At 40.1% G+C, this 19006-nt stretch overlaps 2 protein-coding genes across 8 annotated transcripts; both read right to left on the bottom strand.

The window, feature by feature from the left end:
* Window positions 1-264: 264 nt before the first annotated feature.
* Window positions 265-10518, bottom strand: spsb3a (splA/ryanodine receptor domain and SOCS box containing 3a). 7 transcript variants are annotated; one of them, XM_017482706.3, is made up of 7 exons: window positions 10436-10518; window positions 9134-9272; window positions 8584-8767; window positions 8266-8453; window positions 7504-7606; window positions 3528-3653; window positions 265-2598 (listed from the first exon to the last, which is right to left on the bottom strand). In XM_017482706.3, the coding sequence occupies exons 2-7, from the start codon at window positions 9263-9265 to the stop codon at window positions 2237-2239; spliced, it is 1095 nt and encodes a 364-aa protein (XP_017338195.1). In that variant the 5' UTR covers window positions 9266-9272; window positions 10436-10518; the 3' UTR covers window positions 265-2236. The 7 variants fall into 7 exon arrangements, with proteins under 7 accessions (XP_017338195.1, XP_017338240.1, XP_017338214.1 ...); XM_017482751.3 differs by having other exon boundaries at window positions 8584-8762; window positions 9140-9272; window positions 10304-10488; XM_017482725.3 differs by having other exon boundaries at window positions 8590-8767; window positions 9140-9272; window positions 10304-10488.
* Window positions 10519-14094: 3576 nt separating this feature from the next.
* Window positions 14095-17055, bottom strand: atp6v0ca (ATPase H+ transporting V0 subunit ca). Its single transcript, NM_001201292.1, is given in 3 exon segments — window positions 14095-14782; window positions 15595-15778; window positions 16870-17055. Coding segments are annotated over 3 exon segments (462 nt in total). The 5' UTR covers window positions 16943-17055; the 3' UTR covers window positions 14095-14577.
* Window positions 17056-19006: the final 1951 nt, after the last annotated feature.

Below are 19006 nucleotides of genomic sequence, written 5' to 3' on the forward strand. Positions count from 1 at the left end.
CTCATTATTCCATTTCTGTTCGTCAAATGTCTGCTGACACACCTGACAGATTCATACAAAAGAAACATCCAGTAACCACCCTTTCAGTGTCACTGTTGTGCCGAAAATGGTATACTATACGCACAATAACTTGGTTATTATAAATTAGCACCTGACAGTCAGTGCACCTATATGGTAGGCGTACCTTATAAAAGGGCCAATGAATGTAGATGCATAGGTTGATGTGCCTAAAAACCAAACCAAATAAAGGGGTGTACACTCAACCAGTTTTTAATCCTTTATTACGCTTAAAAAACAAACAACCTATATATCCAGCCATTTCCCCCCCAGTTTATATGATTTTCAATCAACTCTTTTAATCATACATCAGTTGAAGCCCATGCTTGACATATAGTAAAGGGAGATCGAGAAAAGAGAATAAGCTAATACATATAATACATACAATATGTACAGAACAGACTGAATTTTCAGCCCCATACTCCCCCCGCATTTTCCATTCTTCACAGTAAGACAAAAAGCTCAGTATGAGATGGTCATACATAATTTGAAGATGCAAGATACAGGAAAAATAGCAAAAAGACAACATCAGAAAGCTGACATCATTGAAGCTGTATACAAATCTATCCATCCATCCATTTTCCATACCACTTATAATACACAGGGCTGCAGGGAGCTTGGACCCTACCCCAGGGAACAAAGCAGAGGACACCCTGTATGGGATGCCAACCCATAGCAGGGCACAAACAGAATTTGGAAATGCCAGGTCAGCCTACAACAAATCAGCATACACGATGCACGTCATTGGACTGGGAAGGAACCGGAGTACCCAGAGGAAGCTCCTGAAGCACACGGAGAACATGTAAACTCCACACAGGGTAGGGGTGTGAGGGACACCGTGCCCCACCTGCTGTATACAAATGTTGTAGTTATAATGTAATTTGATGACATAATTACATATCCTGAAGGTCTGCCAATCTGACTCAAATCAGTGTAGAGAAATGCTTGGCCAGGAGTGTCTGCAGATTTTCCCAGAGACCACAACTTGGGAAGGAAAAGACAAGTGGATGACAATCTTTCAAAAATGGCAGTGACCATGTTGATATTCTGGGCTCAACAAATTTTACCCTATTTATCAACCTGGTCACTACCATTTCTAGGAGGTTGTGATCTACTTGTCCTTTATTCCAGGTAAAAATATATGAACTATCAAAATATACACATAAAACTCAGTATATACACAGGAGGCCAACATTAGTACATAGGCCTAAAACATCATATTCAGGGTCTAAACTGTCTGCTAAAATAGAAAACAATGTTGTTTTCTTTTCTAAATTGTATATTCATAGCCAATGGACAAATGTTTAAAAAAAAAAAAAAAAACAACAAAAAAACAAACAAAAAAAAAACAACACGTCATTTTTTGCTTTCTTGCAATCAAAACAGATGGATTGATCTGATGACACAGTGATTAATCTGAAAAATACTACGGCCAAACCGTACATGTTGGCACCTCTGCTTTGAAGACACCCCTGTATAACATTATATTGTGGCATAGCTGTATAAAAGACAGTAATGTGATTCTTCTAAACTTCTCAAAATGTAGTAACTGCAAGAAATAGATGTAATAAATGTAGCATACAGTACTAGATTCAGCACATCAATGCTATACTGATGAGACCTGCTGTCAAACTAGTCAAGTATCCATCTGAGTGTCCATTTTACTCATTCTACTTGTTTGGATATAAGCTATGTTGAAGTACACGTAGACAAGGGCACAGTGCTGAAGGTTACAGGTAACGCTAAAGTTAATACTGAGATTTTATATAACAGTTCACGCAGGATGGAAAAGTGTGATATTTTTTGATCCAAAACCCTGAAAGAGAGAGCAGGGACAGAGCAGGAACATTCAGCACTATGCTATAAAGTAGAAAGACAGTTCATTGTTTCATTGTGATCCATCAGACTGCATGTGCGTGTCTTTTACATGATCTGTACATCAGAAAAGTTTTGAATTTTGCATGTCTGACTATGATCCACAAATTAAATTCAAACAGTATCCTCAATGTGGAGAGGCTTCTTGTTAAATCAGATACATTAATTATCTTTTTTTTTTTTTTTTTTTTTTTTTTTAAACAGTCCACTGTATACGAGTCTGCAACTGAAAACACTTGACAATGTAATAATTGTAAGAGTGAGTGAGTAAGTAAGTGTGAGTGTGTGTGTATGTATATTCGCCTCAGGTCCAGCGGCAACGTTTCCTCTGGCAGGCCTCAGGGTCGGAGGCGCAGCCGTCCGACTCGCTGCCTGAAGAGGGCCCGGCTGGTGTGTGTGTGTTTGAGTTTGTATGCATATGTGAGTGGTCTAAGCTTAGCACCCAGCCAAGTTTGGAATGTAGAAGGTGCCTGAGCCCTGGTGGGAGGGGAAGCACTCTAAGGGCGTCGGCTCCTGAAGGGAGGAGCTTACGCAGGCGCCAGCAGCAGAGGTACTGGAGTGAGGTGGGAGCGGAGACCGAGCGGATCACCTTCATGCTGCTTTTGGCAGCTGTGGAACATGCCATGGGGAACACACGCTTGTTCTGCAGCTCGGTGGCAGCTACACCTATACACATTCAAACACACATTGCATTTAAAAAATGCCATGGAATAGAAATAATGCATATATAGGACTAATAACTGAACTCATCCTTACTCAGCGTGTGTTCTAATACTTTCATTATCCCTTACTGACTTCTGTGTGTGATCTGTACGGTCTGTTTCCTTCAAACTACGTACTACATGGCATTCTGACCAAGTCTGCAGATATGCTAACTCAGCAGTCATTTCACTTAAAGGAGCAGTTTGCAATTCTTGGCAACCCTCTGCTTCCTGTAAAGAAAAGTGCAATTACAATAAAAAAAAATATATTAAAAAAAAATCACAAGTCTAAATTCCTCTTCTCCTGAACTGACAAACGTTTATGTTTTTAAAGGAAGCAAACTTGTGGGCCATAAAAAGGTTTAATTTTAGAAGCCTAAAATAAATCTCTAATCAATATTGAAATACAAAAAAAAGTTTGAAATGAATAAACGAACACAGTCCATTGCATGGTAATATCGCAAATCCCAATTATTCTACAGTATCTTTCACATTATGTGGTTATACAGGAGTAAGACCACATTTATATCTTACAAACTGCTCCTTTAAGGTAATCAGTGTATCCGAACAGCCACAAATATGAAGGAGAGTATGCGAAAAGGAAACAAAGGATAATTTGACAAAGCCACATTAAACAGTAAACAGGAAGTTTCAAAGCTTCCATGCTGATACTTTATGCTAGATAACGTGTTTGAAAAGGCAGCCTGGAACTCAGTTCCTCCTGGGATGAGCCTGATAAAGTTCGTCCCTGGAGAGCAGCTCATACTTTCTTACGTTCTACGTTACAGATGTGTGAGCCTACTTCTACTGTGCTATTCTGTGGCAAACACAATTTCATCATGATCCCGTTGTCATGATGTGAAGATTATTAGCGATGTGTAAAGTGCCTCTTACCGATGCATTTGCGATTTTTAAAGAAGGTGAGAGTTCCATGCCAGGTGTCCAAGTGAACGCCTATGATGGATCCCTGACCAAACCGCGATGAGAAGTTCACTTTGTCACCATTATGATGCAACAACCCTAGAGACCAACACTCATAATTAGTTATACACAATACTGAAACATAATAAAAACTCATGGTGCTGTATGTGGTATTATGGATGCATTTTTACCTACATTACATGTTAGATGTTTGGAAGCAACTATAACTAAAAGGTTTTTTCCCCAAAAATTTCTGTTCTGGAATTTCTTTAGTAAATTAGGCGTGTTCATTTTAAGTTTGTATCGTGAATAGTTGGTGACGGACTGTCAACAAACACCAACAAGGCTTTTCCCATATTATGTCCCATATAGTAAGAATATAAAGATTATGCCCAGATTATCCACATAAAAACTGCAGTAACTGCATTAAACAGATTTAAATCTGATCTTGAACCACTTCAGAATATCCAAGACATGTTGAAGTATGAATAAACTACATGACCAAACGTTTGTGGACACCTGACCATCACACCCATGTGTCTTTGTTGAACAGCCTATTCCAGATTTATTTCCCCGTTTCTGTTATAATCAGGGATGCACATAACTTTTTTTTTTAAATTCTGGTTCTCAGGAGAGCACTTGGAGAGTTTGTACGGTACTCACCCCCACAGTGTTCCCCTCCATATGTCTGACTAAGCGTCATCCTATTCACGTTCCGCCTCACTATCTTCCATTTCAGTTATATTAAAGGATGATGGACTTGCTGCTTCCTGGATGGTGGAAGATGATACACTTCCCTGATGGAGCCAGCAATGGGCTGTTTGCATCCATAGGTCTATAGCTGGCTTTGGGTCAAACGTTTCCGTGGTCATCTTTGACAAGTGGATGCACATCAGGACTGAGAGACGAGTACATGACAGATGGGATCTTTACTTGTTTTTTATGTTGAGATGTGAAAAACCCCTCTCACAAGCTGCACTGCTCAAAAGGAAGCATAAAGGACAATTTAAGTACCTTGTAGATATTGGAGTAACAATCTGGATTGCTTGTATTAACTATCTTGACTAAATCAAACACAGAGGACACTGCCAAGCATTTTCCTGCTTGCTTCAAATGCATACATTCTCATAGTTAAGTCTCGGTCAAGAGACAAGATGGCCTCATGATTATGGAGAATGGTGCGGATTGTTGTGTTGCCAAAGCTTTGGAGGTCTTGTATTTCTTGAGGACTTTAGAGATCCATATCTGCTTTCAAACTCTCCAATTAAACCTCAGAGTAAATCAGCATTGTCCCTGTCAGCATCAGCATGGGAAATGGTGTGATTCCTGTGCTGGCCTTCACTTCACGCAAAAACATGAACTGTCCAATGGCTAGCATGAGTTCATCTATACATTCTCTTATGGTCAGCTTTTCCTGCTGAAACCTCTGGGAAGTCAGCTGCAAAATGATGCCAGTGTCAAACATGTTGGCCAGCAAACACTGAAAACACACTGCACAGATATGCTTCAAGTCATTGTCATCCGTTTTAGCCAGTTGCATTTGAATGGCAGGCAAACGTCTCGATATTTTCAACAGTTTTGTTCCTCCATGTAGACCATCTGATAGTGTGAAACTTTCCTAATTTCAAAAAGGAGATGCCATTCTCATCACACAACTTCTTTAGCACTTCAACATTTTTTGCTCCAATTTTATGTGAATAAAATTGCAGCAGCTTGACAACAGAACGATTAAGCGTACCACAATATGAAACCATCCTCCATTCATCAAAGCCTGAGTCATAGATTAGATTTACCAGCCCGTCCGTTATGTTCCCCGCCATTCGTTTAGCACCCAGTTCAATTAGTCCAAGGAAATCAACGGTGAACTTTTTGCCGGTGGACACAGACACGATATAAGCAATTTCCAGCTCCGTTTTTGTTATGTCCTCCGAGCCGCCAAAAAGGAGACCACAAAATACAGCCGATTTAAACTTTTTCCTCAAATCTGTAGTGAGAGTCAGTCCTATGCTTTGAATTATTTGCGTTCCCCCTTCACGTGAATGATAAGCCCCTCCGACGTTCACTCCTAGTCTTTTCAAGAATACCATACCCTCAGCATACGAAGACACAGGACGTACGTGTTTCGCTTTATGGAAGGCCAGGAGAAAAACATCACACAGAGCCTTCTGTTGCTCTTCATTCACCTCGGTTTGCCATCTAGCAAGTGGGATATTTCATCTTGACTAGCATGTTATTCAAGACTATTAATAGCTTGTACAACATCTGCTTGCTCCTTACTCTTTTCATGCTTATCAAACACTGGTTGACTGAAACTCTTTGTCCCTGCATAGAAGGCACTAGAAGGCGTATATTAAACTACATTTGACTGCGCTCATAGTCGGAGTCAAGCCGTGGCACTTTTTGAAGCCACCTCTCTGAGAAAACGCTTTTCTTTATATCCGGCTCGACCTGACATTTCTTCTGAGGTGGCGGAATGCCAAATAAGTTGCTTAATGTCTGATGTTTTTTGAACATCTCTCACACTATTACAGTCGATCCAAGACAGTGACTGTACATTTATAACTATTGGTACGCAAATGATTGGTCTAAGCTAGTTACCCCTGCGCATTTTTTTTTATTTCGGTCACGCATGCGCACCAGTTATGTGCACCCCTGGTTATAATAACCTCCACTCTTCTGGGAAGGCTTTCCACTACTTTTGGAGCGTGGCTGTGGGGATTTGTGTTCATTCATCCACAAGAGCATTAGTGAGGTCAGGAACTGATGTTGGATGGAGGTGGCCTGGGGTGCAGTCAGCGTTCCGGTTAATTCCAGTGAAGGGAAATCTTAAAGCTACAGCATACAGCAAGGACATTCTAGACAGTTCTGTGCTTTCACCATTGTAGCATTAGTATGGGGAAGAACCACATATGGGTGTGATGGTCAGGTTTCCATAAACTTTTGGTCATATCGTGTAAATCCGTCTCTCTGAGCAATGTTTTGACAAGAATCTTCCCGATACTTTATGTCATAAGGTAAGAACATGAAACTAGTACAAAATATTTCAAGTGGTGCTAGATGTTTTCAATTTAACAGATTGCAAATATCTAAATCTGTACGATTGAACATGAATTTGACTGTACAGATCAGTACAGATGCCCAGCACAATACACCCCCATCCACCCCCATCATCTTCACTTTGTCATATTCTAAAGATTGGATGCTGAAATGAGAAAACTGCTGCTGTGGATGGTCCCACACGGATACAACAAATATTTGCACTTTCCAAAAACGGTTTATGCCCGAGTCTCATCCTAGCTTCAGAGAATAATCTCATATGGGTTCTGTAGATTTGTAACCAAGAACTGCTTCTGTAATCATAAAAAATAAATAAATAAATAATAATAAAAAAAAATAAAATAAAAATAAAAATAAAGTGTCCTGTGCTCATCAGAGGACTCCTCCACAATCTACTCATACTGAACATCATTCTCAAATCTACATCCGAATATTTGTGAAGCCGTTTCGTGACAATGGCTTCTTTTAAAAGAGTCATACAAATAAAACTGAAATAAAAATTTAAAGCAGTATGCAAAAAACGAGTTGTCTGAAGTCGCAACCTTCTATCGCATAGACCGAATCCACATAAGCTCAAGACAAACATGATCACCAATGTTGTAAAGTGTTACAATTCGCATATTATATAAACGATGCAGTAATCAGATTTTAATCCAGGACGTTTGGGACAGATTTGACGACAAGTGTTAACGTGCATGTTTAAACTCTTATTGGGGTACAATCCAGATCCCGCACGCATCAAACAAACAGGTGTAAATAATGAAAATCTTGATGTCAGTGAGCATACCTTGTTGTTGGGAAAAGTGATTTATTTGTGAAGTAGTTTGGAAATTTTTTTTTATTTTTTTTATTAAAGTCACTGCTTGCTTGCAGTGCCCTATAGTGTATTTACCTGTATATGACAAGCCCCAGCTGTCTTCATCTTTTCCCAGTAAACTGCAGAATGTATGTCGGTATTTGTCCAGATTGACATCTGATGTACCAATTCCTACCATCTGCAAACCACACACAAAAAGCTCATCATCATTACACAGGTGATTTACTGAATTAAAAACTTTGGCCAATAACTGGAGAAAAAATTAATTTGACGTGTTTGTTCACAAACATGTCATAAATATCACATATATATACATAAAGCAGAGGTGCCAACATTGCTAACCAGATATCCTAGAAGGCACAGAGAAAAAAATGGATTTTACTAACAAAACTCTAGAGTACGTTGGTGGACGAGAGATGAATAAAAATAAATAAATAAACAGATTTAAGAGAAGCAACAGTACAAATAAGTACAAAGGCAAAGGCAAGGCAAATGCATCCCCCACCCCCCCACTGATGGCACTACAGTCCCACCAACTTGTTTTCTACTGGCTCACAAAACCAAAACTCATGACTTCAAAGGTCAAAATTCACCCAGATAAAGCTGCCGCAACGTGGAAGTAACCGATGTGAAAATCAGGGTCCTTTAGATCCTGTGTCCTTATTTCTTCAGTGAGTTGGCTTTTCTGCCAGACAATTTTATTACGTTTACTTCTGCTTTAGCTGAAGGATGTCTCCTGTAATGCTGTTATAAGGGGTCATATTTCATTTAAAAAAAAAAAAAAAAAAAAACCATGAACACAAAGCTAGACTCAGAAAGTACTCTGTCAAACCGCACCATGTCTGTTCCGTAGACCGGAGAGGTCATTTTGATCTCCCAGAAGTGCTGCCCCTCTGAGAGCTCCTTGGAGCCACGGATAGCCGCCGTGCCGCAGCTGTACTCCGAGTGGAAGCTCACCTTCCTGTTCTCACAGCTCAGCAGCGTGGCCGCTGACCGACTGCCCTCATCCCACACCCAGTCAAATTCTGACACGCAAAGACACACACATAGCGCATCCGATCAGACACTCAATACATCATTTAACAGCAGAGAAAAGGAATTGGGGGGGGAAAAAAAAGAAAAAGAGTGCTGTAGAATTAAAATAAATCCATGCACCTGTACCTTGGTCATCTTCACCACAATGGCAGTCACGCAGCCGTGCGTAACTGCGTAGACGTGGGTCGTAACTCGATTCCATCTCCAAATCACAACCACAGTACGACTCTCCGGTTACTGGCACCGCACTTGGCACCGAGGGTACAATGCCAGGATACTCTGCCTCTGAATCTGAGTCACTGTACTAAACAACACAAATACAGTATATCATGTGTGTGACAGTTCCAAGTTTTTTTTTTTTTAAACCAGGCAATAATTAATATATATATATATATATACATATATATATTATATATATTATATATATATATATATATATCTTAGCATGTGGATTTCAGCAGGCCTTTGTACAATGTGTGAAATTAGCCATCTTAGTAAAAAAAATATGCCCCTTTAATTCCCAGTAAAACCACTATTGTAAGATCTATCTATTGCTGTGTTGATTCATTGTTCAATTAATAATAATCACATCTGAATCAGTTTCTGATCACTAGCCTTCTGCTAGAATTTTAAAAAAGTTCAGCTAATCGTGGCCGGCTCAGACACATACACTGACCTGTAGGCGGTCACAACCCCATTCATCGCTCTCGGAGGGCAGCACCAGCGTCTTTGCATCAGCATCCCGCCGAATTCCGCTCCACACACTGCGCCACGCTCGACTGTTTCGGCTGCGCCTGGACATGCCACACCTGCAAACAATTCACATTAACGATCATCCGAAATCATTCACCGGTCACCACCGTTTCCCATCGATCAATCACCCATCACCACCATTTCCCATCGATCAATCACTGAGCACTATCATGTCCCATAATCACTGATCACCAATGTTTCCCATCAACCAATCATTCAACATTGCATGTCCCAGCCTTGCACTTTGTTCATCATTTTTAACACGCAATTTATTCCATCCGTAACCATTTCTTCCATGTCTAATTCACGACTACTTACTGTTTCTTCTTGTCTGCGTTCTTGATAGAAAGTATAGTATTTAGTAAACGTGCAAAAGGTTAATTTATTCTTACGATAAGACATACATTATAATATATAATTTCCTAATCTGATAAAACTCTGTTCGATTTATTCATCATCGTTTCCAAGGGTCTTCGGAAAGTCTTCCTTCTTCATGTAACCTAATTTGTAATTTGATATGTAAACAAAACAGGATGAACATAGGGATATGCAAAAGAGTCCATAACGTCACCTGGAGACTTCGTGCGAGCTTTAGCTACTTGCCCCTGAAAAGAGTTGGCAACAGGGTGCTGCCTTGCAATCCAATTTACAAGCAAACCGGGTTAATACAGCGACCTGAAAACGTGGCCATTCAAAACGTGTCATCTATCAGTTTCAATACTTCATACAAAATGACTTATAAATCGTGCTAAATCACTGATCAGTTATAAATCTTTTTTTTTAAGGCTTGAAACCGGAAAAGCAGCTTTAGAGCTCTTCTTCGGCCTAATCAAAGTGATTAGCTATAGCTAACTAGCTCAGCTAAGGCTCCTTTTTTGTTCGTTAGTTTATTCATTATAATCCTTCTCAGCTTTAAGAGCAAAAACAACAGCCAGTCATGAGATAACAATATGCGAACGTCGGAACATCATCCTGATGCAGAAAGTCTTATCCAGGTTAGTTAACGGCTTCTTGAGTTAGCAAGATTAGCATCAGTTAGCAGTCTGCGGTCTCAGTAGCGCCACATAGCACTATCAAGCTAATTTACCAGCTTTGTAGATGTCACCGGACAGCCCGCGGGAATCCTGCTCTTTTTCCGTTATCGTTACAGTTCTGTGTGATTACGAATAAATATTTTTGTGAGAAATATATTACTAGCTATCTCGCTCTTATGACCTACTTTCAGCACACAGACGTAAACAATACGGCACCGAGTTCCGCCCATTTTCCGCCAATGACTGACGGCCAATCAGGTGATGGGGCAGGATTTATTTTCTAGCCTCTCCTCTTATTGGCTACGTTTTTATCGTTTTAATGACGCAATAATATGTCGTTTGGAGTAATATGTGTATCTGTAGTTTGATAATAAATCAGTGTCTTATATAATCTCCTATAGGCTTTGAAAATGAAACTGCTGAAAAATTTGTGTCATGTTGCACTGACACTTTATTGTACATTCCTGTATTAATGACATGGCAGAAAGGCACCTGACCATCACACCCATATGTGGGTCTTCCCCAAATTGTTGCTAGAAACCCTTCACTGGAACTAAGGGGTCCAAACATGTTCCAGCTTGACATTGCCCCACAACGTGTACACAAATCACACAGTCCATGAAGATATGGTTTGCCAGCGATGGTTCCCCATGCGTCCTCACCCAACATCGGTGCCTCACCTCACTAATGCTCTTGTGGCTGAACGGGCAAATCCCCACAGTCGCAATTCAAAATTTAGTGGAAAGCCTTTCCAGAAGAGTGGAGGTTATTAGAACAGCAAAAGGGGGTTAAATCTGGAATAGGATGTTCAACAAGCACATATGAGTGCTGTGGTCAGGTGTCCACAAACATTTGGCCATATAGTGTATCTGATTCTAATTCTGATATGGGTTATATCAAAATGTTAATTTCACATACCAGGACATCATGAAAATCTATAAGAATCCTGGCTCCTCAGGAACTGGAGTGCAAATGTAAAAAGATCTGCTCCACCCTGTAAGAGGAGTATAAGGCCTGATACGCGATCTCGTATGACTTGTTAAGCACCTACATTGTGCTCCAGACAGGTTTTTGGTTCACCTATACATATCATTTTATCTTCATGAAAAAGTATATGTATCGTTGCAAATTCAGATAAACCTATATTGTTCTGCCACTTGAATTGTACTGTAAATGTCATACACTGACACAGTTTACAGTGCCCTCCAATAATATTGGCACCCTTGACAAATATGAGTAAAGAAGGCTGTGAAAAATGATTTCAAACAACTGCAAAGACAACACAGGTTTCTCAAAAAAAATAATTTGTTAAATATAGGTGTGCAAAAATGATTGGCACCCCATGAATTCATATGTGAAAAATATATTTGAAGTATATTCCCATTGACATTTTACCTTCTTTTTTCTAGTACACCTGGGTGACTAGGAACATTAAATTGTTCAACCGTGACTTCCTGTTTCACAGGGGTCCAAGGAATATTACCTCATGCCCTCGGTTAAATATGGTGGTGGCTCTTTAATGTTTTGGGCTGTTTTTCTGCCACAGGACCTGGACATTTTCTTAGGATACATGGCATCATGGACTCTATCAAATATCAAGATATTAAATGAAGAATTGACTGCCTCTGCTAGAAAGCTTAAAATGGGCCATAGTTGGATCTTCCAGCAGGACAATGATCCAAAACATGCATCAAAATCAACACAAAAATGGATTACTGACCACAAAGTCAAGGTCCTGCCATGGCCATCCCAGCCCCCTGACCTGAAACTCATAGAAAACCTGTCGGGTGAACTGAAGAGGAGACTCCACCAGCGTATACCTCGAAATCTGGAGAGATTCTGTATGGAGGAACGGTCTCGGATCCCCTTCCATGTATTCTCCAACCTCATCAGGCATTATAGGAGAAGACTCAGAGCTGTTATCTTGGCAAAGGGAGGTAGCACAAAGTATTGACTAAAAGGGTGCCAATAATTGGTGCGCACCTATATTTAATAAATATATATACTTTTGGATAGGTACTCTTTTGGATAGGTACCCACCTCTTCCGTGAACATTTAACTAACCCGTAAAACCCCAACCCCACGTTATCCGTTAAAAAAAAAACCTTACTCTGGCTCTTACACCGCTACTCTGTGCACTTTGCTTTTCTACAACTCAATTAAAAGATATTGTATAGTAGCACTATTTGTATTGTTCTCAGTTTGATATATCGCTTTGTTTGTATTTCCTCATTTGTAAGTCGGTTTGGATAAAAGCATCTGCTAAATGAATAAATGAAAATGTAACTCTAGGATCAGAGTTCGGAATCTGTGGTCTAGGAGTTTTTTTTGGTAGTCCCTGGCTTGCAGACATTTGTGCATTCCCTGAATGGCAGTGGTAGCACAATGATTATGATTTTGGACTACAAAGTGGAAGATGAGTTCAAACCCCAGCGATCAGGGCTCTTTGAAGGCCACTCAAGTTCTTCCACTTTAACCTTGGCAAGCCATGTCTTCAGGGGTCTCACTTTATGCACATTAGAGTTGTCATGCTGGAATATGTTTGGGCCTCTTAATTCCAGTGGAGGGAAATTAATGATGCAGCATACAGAGACATCCTATCCAATTCAATGCTTCCAATTTTGTGGCAAGTTTGGGGAAGACCCACATCTGTGTGACGGTCAGGTGTCCACAAACCACTGGCCATATAGATTATGCTCTAGCAGCTCCAATTGCCCAACACCTTACTAAGACAGCTTGTGCTGTTTCACTATTGCTTTCTACAAAGTTTAATTGTGGAAGTTGGACTGGGGTTTTGAATGGCTTCTGCTTTGCACTAGCCAGCCACTAAGGACACTGGGTAGAAGTGGGTAAATAATATTAATAGACATGGAGGTGGTGGGAAGCTCAGTCAATAGTTGGAAAAAGATGGGAATAATATATATATATATATACACACACATACATATATATACACACACTTTTTGTTTTAAAAAATAGGGAAGAAGTAAACACAAACACAATATTCCTCTTTGCTGATTTACTAAGTCACTAAGCCATAGAACACTAAGCTGAAACAAAGCTGTAGTGGGGGTGCAAAATTGGGTAAGAGTTCAGTGAAGAACAAACTCTGACCCATGGTAACCTACAGTATGTACTAATTTCTCATCCAGCACATTCTCTCTTTTTTCCCCTCCTACCATTACTATTTTTTCACTTGGCATCTTTGGCAAGAATGTAAAAAATGTAAAGCTCAGCTTCTGCAGTATTAAGCACAAGATAACAGCTATACAACATCCTCACATTTCATTGCACAAATATATAAACTGTGTTGCTCTTAAGTAGTGACTAGAGTAATAAAAAAGAAAGCATAATGCCAGACATGAAGGTGTGTGTGCAAGTAGTCAATGCAAAGCAAAACCAGACACACAAGGAAGTTGAAGTTTTATTTGGAAACAGGACGGGCCGGGCTGGTGTGTGCCCATCAATGCAACCAGAAACAGCAGTAGCTACAGGTATAACGCTACACGTTGTTCAAAGAATGTCACCTTAGAATTAAAACATACACATTCGAACAAACATATGCGTGCATACACTCACAGACAGCACGCTCTGTAAACTTCCACACCAATAACTTTGATACAGACAACAAAATTTGCATGGTAACTGATGATTACATCCAGAGGAACTCCAAGCACAAATTACCCACAGTGCAATTCACCTACCTATACAGATATATACTTCTGATACATGTATTTATATATATAGAGATCATTGGGATTTCAATAAAGACTTTCCGTTAAACAATTTCATGAACATTTCAAAATCTTCATAAATAATCAGTGAAAAAAGCATTTTTTTAATATTTTTTTTTTTTACAGTTAAGTCCTCAATATCAGCATTAATCAGCAAAATGGTCCCAAAACAGGGGTGGGGAAAAAAAACCCTGGATGATTTGTTCTTCAAACGAGGAGAAAAAGAGACGAAATAAAAACACAAACAAACAAGTGTAGCGGTAAGGGCAGCTATCTAAACACCAACAAGACAAGATCACAAGCTACACAGTGCATTTACAAGTAGACGCACATCAGGCTACTATAATACACACAGAGAGGAGAGCTCTCTCATACATTTAATTGCCCACCAAGCACAAACACGCACGCGCACACACCTACATACTTACACACATACTTACATACACACAAACACACTCCCCTCTCTTCTGTTCATGTGGTATAGTTACTCAATGGGTTTCATTAAGTGGATGTTAGAGTTGGTATTTGTGTGTGTGTTTGTAGTGGGTGGGTGTTTGTGTCAGTATAATTATAATTATTATTATTAACGCTGTTTACTTGGTGGAGAGGATAAGGGCAACAATAAGCCCATAGAGCCCCAGCACCTCAGCAAAGATCAGGATAAGGATCATGCCAACGAACAGACGAGGCTGCTGGGCTGTGCCTCGAACTCCTGCATCTCCTACGATCCCGATGGCAAAGCCGGCAGCAAGGCCACTCAGACCCACACTCAGTCCAGCACCCAGATGAAGAAAACTCCTGCACACAGAGAGAGAGAGAGAGAGAGAGAGAGAGAAAAATATAAATATATATATATATAAAAAGGTCCAACTGTCAACTAGCTCAGTTAAATATACAATCAAGATGTAATTGATGGTAAATTCAAAGTGGGGCCCACCAACATCAGGACACAATGCGGTAGTGCAAAAACATAAAACATTACATCATAACTTGTTTAATGCATTTTACAACATTAAAAAATGTCACACTGTGTCCAGCAACGCAAAGACAGTAACATTCATGTACTGCTACATAGAGACACATTTGTGTAATATGTGAAGATCAAAATAAGATTATATCCAATTGCACTAAATTAATTCCAACAGGAAATGAAAGACTGCTACACTGGCACACAGAAAAATGACAAGTGAAAGACAGATGTGCACTATTCCAGTCGAGCCAACATAGAGTAGTGATTAACTTGATCAAATACACCTATTAAACTGGCAATTAATTTGTGTCTTTGAGCTCGTTGTGTACTCATTAGTGCTTTAAGACATGAGCTGTTCAAAACTCAGATGCGAGATGTGGACTGTAGATTAGTCATACTCCCCATCACACCCTAGTATTACAGAGTGACATGGCAATTCTTTTGGTTTGACTTTAAAACACACACACACTCCAAAAATACCTTGTGCAACATTGTGGTAAACATTATCATAAAAATGCATCCCATATACAGTAACCAAGATTAACAGAGCACATGAGGGTCTAGTGATCAAGACGAATTTTATAAACATGCATATAAAAGAAGGACAGAAAACGAGCATACAAACATGTTTATGACTTACTTGTAGAGAGGGACAGTTGCTGAAATGTTGTTGGCGATCAGTACGGCCACCACCAAACCGTAGATGGCGATGATACCCGCCATGACCACAGGGATGATGGACTTCATGATCAGCTCCGGCCTCATCACCGACATGGCAGCAATGCCTGTGCCGCTCTTGGCCGTGCCATACGCGGCCCCAAGTGCTGAAGACAGAGAATGCAAAAACATGAGTGAAGCGGTGTGAGCGACCAGAGAACAAGGCAGAAACAGAGCATACTGGGACGGATGTGGAGGAGGTCACCAGAACCAGAACAAAGATCTGACTAACGAACATCGCTCGAACACCTAGTTGTAAAATGTCTCTCTGCATCGCCAATCTTTTAGGCACACCCAGACATTACTCCACGGAGCTGCATTAAAGGTGTAAGACCCCAAGGTCAGGAGGAAGTACGAAGCAGTTAGACATCCTATGCACCAGCAGTCACGTGCAAAAACCGGTCACTTCCTCCCGGAAGAGGAAGCACAACCCCGACGTTAAACTAATCATTGTAAATAAGACAAGATGCAATGATCAAACTGATATGGGGGGGTGGGAATTTGGACACTCCCAGGATATTCTGATTGTTATTTAGTCAGAACAGATAGCTTGTACGTGTAGGACTGTGGATTATGCTTAAATTATATAACACCATGCTATAAAATGTGCAACAAATAAAAACTGAGGTGTCGCATTGAACACTAAAAATGCACCTGCTTTGGGGTAACCAGCTAACTGATTGGTTCTGAAAATAAATAAATAAAAACAGAAATAAGCAGTTTTTTTTTATTTCAATTAAAAAATGTATTAACAAAATTTTTCAATGCGGTTTGGATATCAAAATGCTATAAAATGTCCTCGTTCAAACAGCCACTAAGAAGGGAGCTAATGCTAGTCTGCCATCTGGCAAGGCAAGATATAATGCTAACAATATATATTTTATATACACACAGATTGATATAAACTGTATATTTTCGGATAAATACGCTTGTTTGCTATGCGTAGTAGGATTTTTAGTATTTTGACTAAAACGACCAACCGAAATAAATAATTTAAAGGCGTCTACGTCAACCAAGACGTCATGTGCCGTGATGGAAACCTTCGCTTTGCTTCCCTTCCCCCATACAGAACCGCATCAGTGCTCCAGCACATTCACGTCCCGATATTTACATTCAAAACGTCTAACCTAATCAAATACAACCGCGAATTCAACCGAAAAACCGTCTTGTGCTGAAGGTGAAACACCGTGTCTCTTACCGCTGAAGACCATCGCTGCTGAGGCGCCCATCACTGCGAAGAATGGGGAATACTCGGGATTGTCGGAGGACATCCTTCAGGACACACAAACTGGCTGCAGAGAAAAGAAAAAAACGAGCCTAAGACTCCTGTCTTACAGAGATATAGCTTCCAGGAGTGACCCTGTTAGGATGCCAAAGACTCGAAAGAACCGGAGAGTCTAACAGCGAAGTCACGAATCCCTCAGAAGAGCAGCTCACCGGTGGAGAGGAAGAAAATGGCGATCCAGAGGCAGTCACATGACCAACCATGAGTGCACGAACCATTTCCGCTTTTTAGGGGAGGTCCAATAAACGCGCAATGTATTTTCCAGGTTTATGCAGTGATTCATTTGTGATGTGTTGCGATTATTTTTGACTCACTTTAAACTAGAATAAGAAGTATAACATTCTAAGGTTTTTGGCCAAATATACCGTTTTTGGCCATTCCATATGTACCCCCCTTTTCCAGATATTTTAGTATGACCCATTGCAGACTTGTGCTGGGATGTGTGAACAGAGGAGAGTGCACAGCGCTGCGTTTTTCTTTTTTAGGCCTAAATGCGAGTTTCAGGTCTGCCTGAAACTACACACAATTTACAGTTAATAACATCATTGAAAGGACTAAACCATATTTCTATGTCATTCACAAACACATACTGTTTACTTAACCTGTCAGTCTGAAAACATGGGAGGTGTGATTATTGATCCACGCCTCAATATGTGGCACTGGGCAATTGCTATATATTTAACCATGTTATCATGTTATTCTGGAATATAATATATAGAGCACAGAAATGTTACCATAACATTAAGATTAAAATAAGGCCATGGTTTCATGCCGCACATGCCAGTTGTATAGGAAGTGAGCAGTGAGCACTAGTCATGTGCTCTGTCTCATGATTTCACATGGAACTTCAGACTCCAGAAAGGGGGAAGTGACCCCCCCCCCCCCCCATCACACAATCACACAATCACACACACACACACACACACACACACACACACACACACACACACACACACACACACAGATTTAAAACTCCACAATGTGTTAAGTTGTAAAAGGTATTTTCATACTTGAGTGTAGAAATACCACTCTAGTGTAAACCAAAAGACAGAGCACAAATTGACATTTGGTGCATTAAACACATGCATTATATTGTTGCATAATGAAAGACATGCAGTTCAAGGTCAGGCAGTCATGTGATTGCAGAGTATAGTATAGTATAATCTCAGTAAGTGTTATGTCAGTATTCTTTTACATTGTTCAAATTGGGCAACTGTGGCATGAAGGTCCTCAGTTCACTGTTCTCTGCATATACATAGTTAAGCAAGAGAAGTTGCTTGAAACTGAACTGCACAGAATTGTGCAATAGAGGGTATTTCATTAACGCAATCAAGTTCAGTCCCTAGGCCACTGATTAGCAAAATCAAGTCTTTTTTTTTCTTTCTATATCATTTTCAGTATCCTGCAGTTCAGTGCCATTTACTTCTCATGGCAGCTTTTTTTTTTGTCATTTCAACTAGCATTATTATATATTCAGCAAAACAAGAAACGTCCCTTTTTCAGAAGACTGTATTTTAAAAAATCATTTTGTAAAATCCAAATAAACTTTCCAGATAAACTTTTTTTTGTAAAATCCAAATAAACTTTGCACCTGTGTCCTTAAATCCTTAAGACACGAACATTTTACAGGCGGTAGGCAATTAAGGTCACAGTTACAATAAGTTAAGACACTAAAAAGACCTTTCTGCTGACTCTGAAAAACACCAGAAGAAAGATACCTAGGATTCCTGCTCCCCTGCGTGAACATGCCATAGACCTGCTGCAGGGAGGCATGAGGACTGCAGATGTGGCCAGAGCAATAAACTGCAATGTCGGTAATGTAAGTTGCCTAAGACAGTACTACAGGGAGACAGGAAGGACAGCTGATTGTTCTTGCAGTGGAAAATGACATGTAACCATGTGTCTCCCCAGACATGATCGAGAACTTGCAAATGCCTTGGAGGAAGAGTGGAGTAACATCTCATAGTAAGAACTGACAAATTTGGTGCAGTTCATGAGGATGAGATGCACTGTAGTACTTAAAGCAGCTGGTGGACACCAGATACTGACT

Source organism: Ictalurus punctatus, chromosome 2 (assembly GCF_001660625.3).
Source record: "Ictalurus punctatus breed USDA103 chromosome 2, Coco_2.0, whole genome shotgun sequence".
Lineage (NCBI taxonomy): Eukaryota > Metazoa > Chordata > Actinopteri > Siluriformes > Ictaluridae > Ictalurus > Ictalurus punctatus.

Bases quoted from the DNA above. Each gene is read 5' to 3' on its own strand.
- spsb3a (XM_017482706.3), bottom strand. From the start codon at position 9,265: ATGTCCAGGCGCAGCCGAAACAGTCGAGCGTGGCGCAGTGTGTGGAGC. The intron at 8,454-8,583 runs GTGCATGGATTT...TTTGCGTGTCAG, and splicing joins TGAAGATGACCAAGGTACAG to AATTTGACTGGGTGTGGGAT. The intron at 7,607-8,265 runs GTGCGGTTTGAC...TGTGGTTTGCAG, and splicing joins CGGTCTACGGAACAGACATG to ATGGTAGGAATTGGTACATC.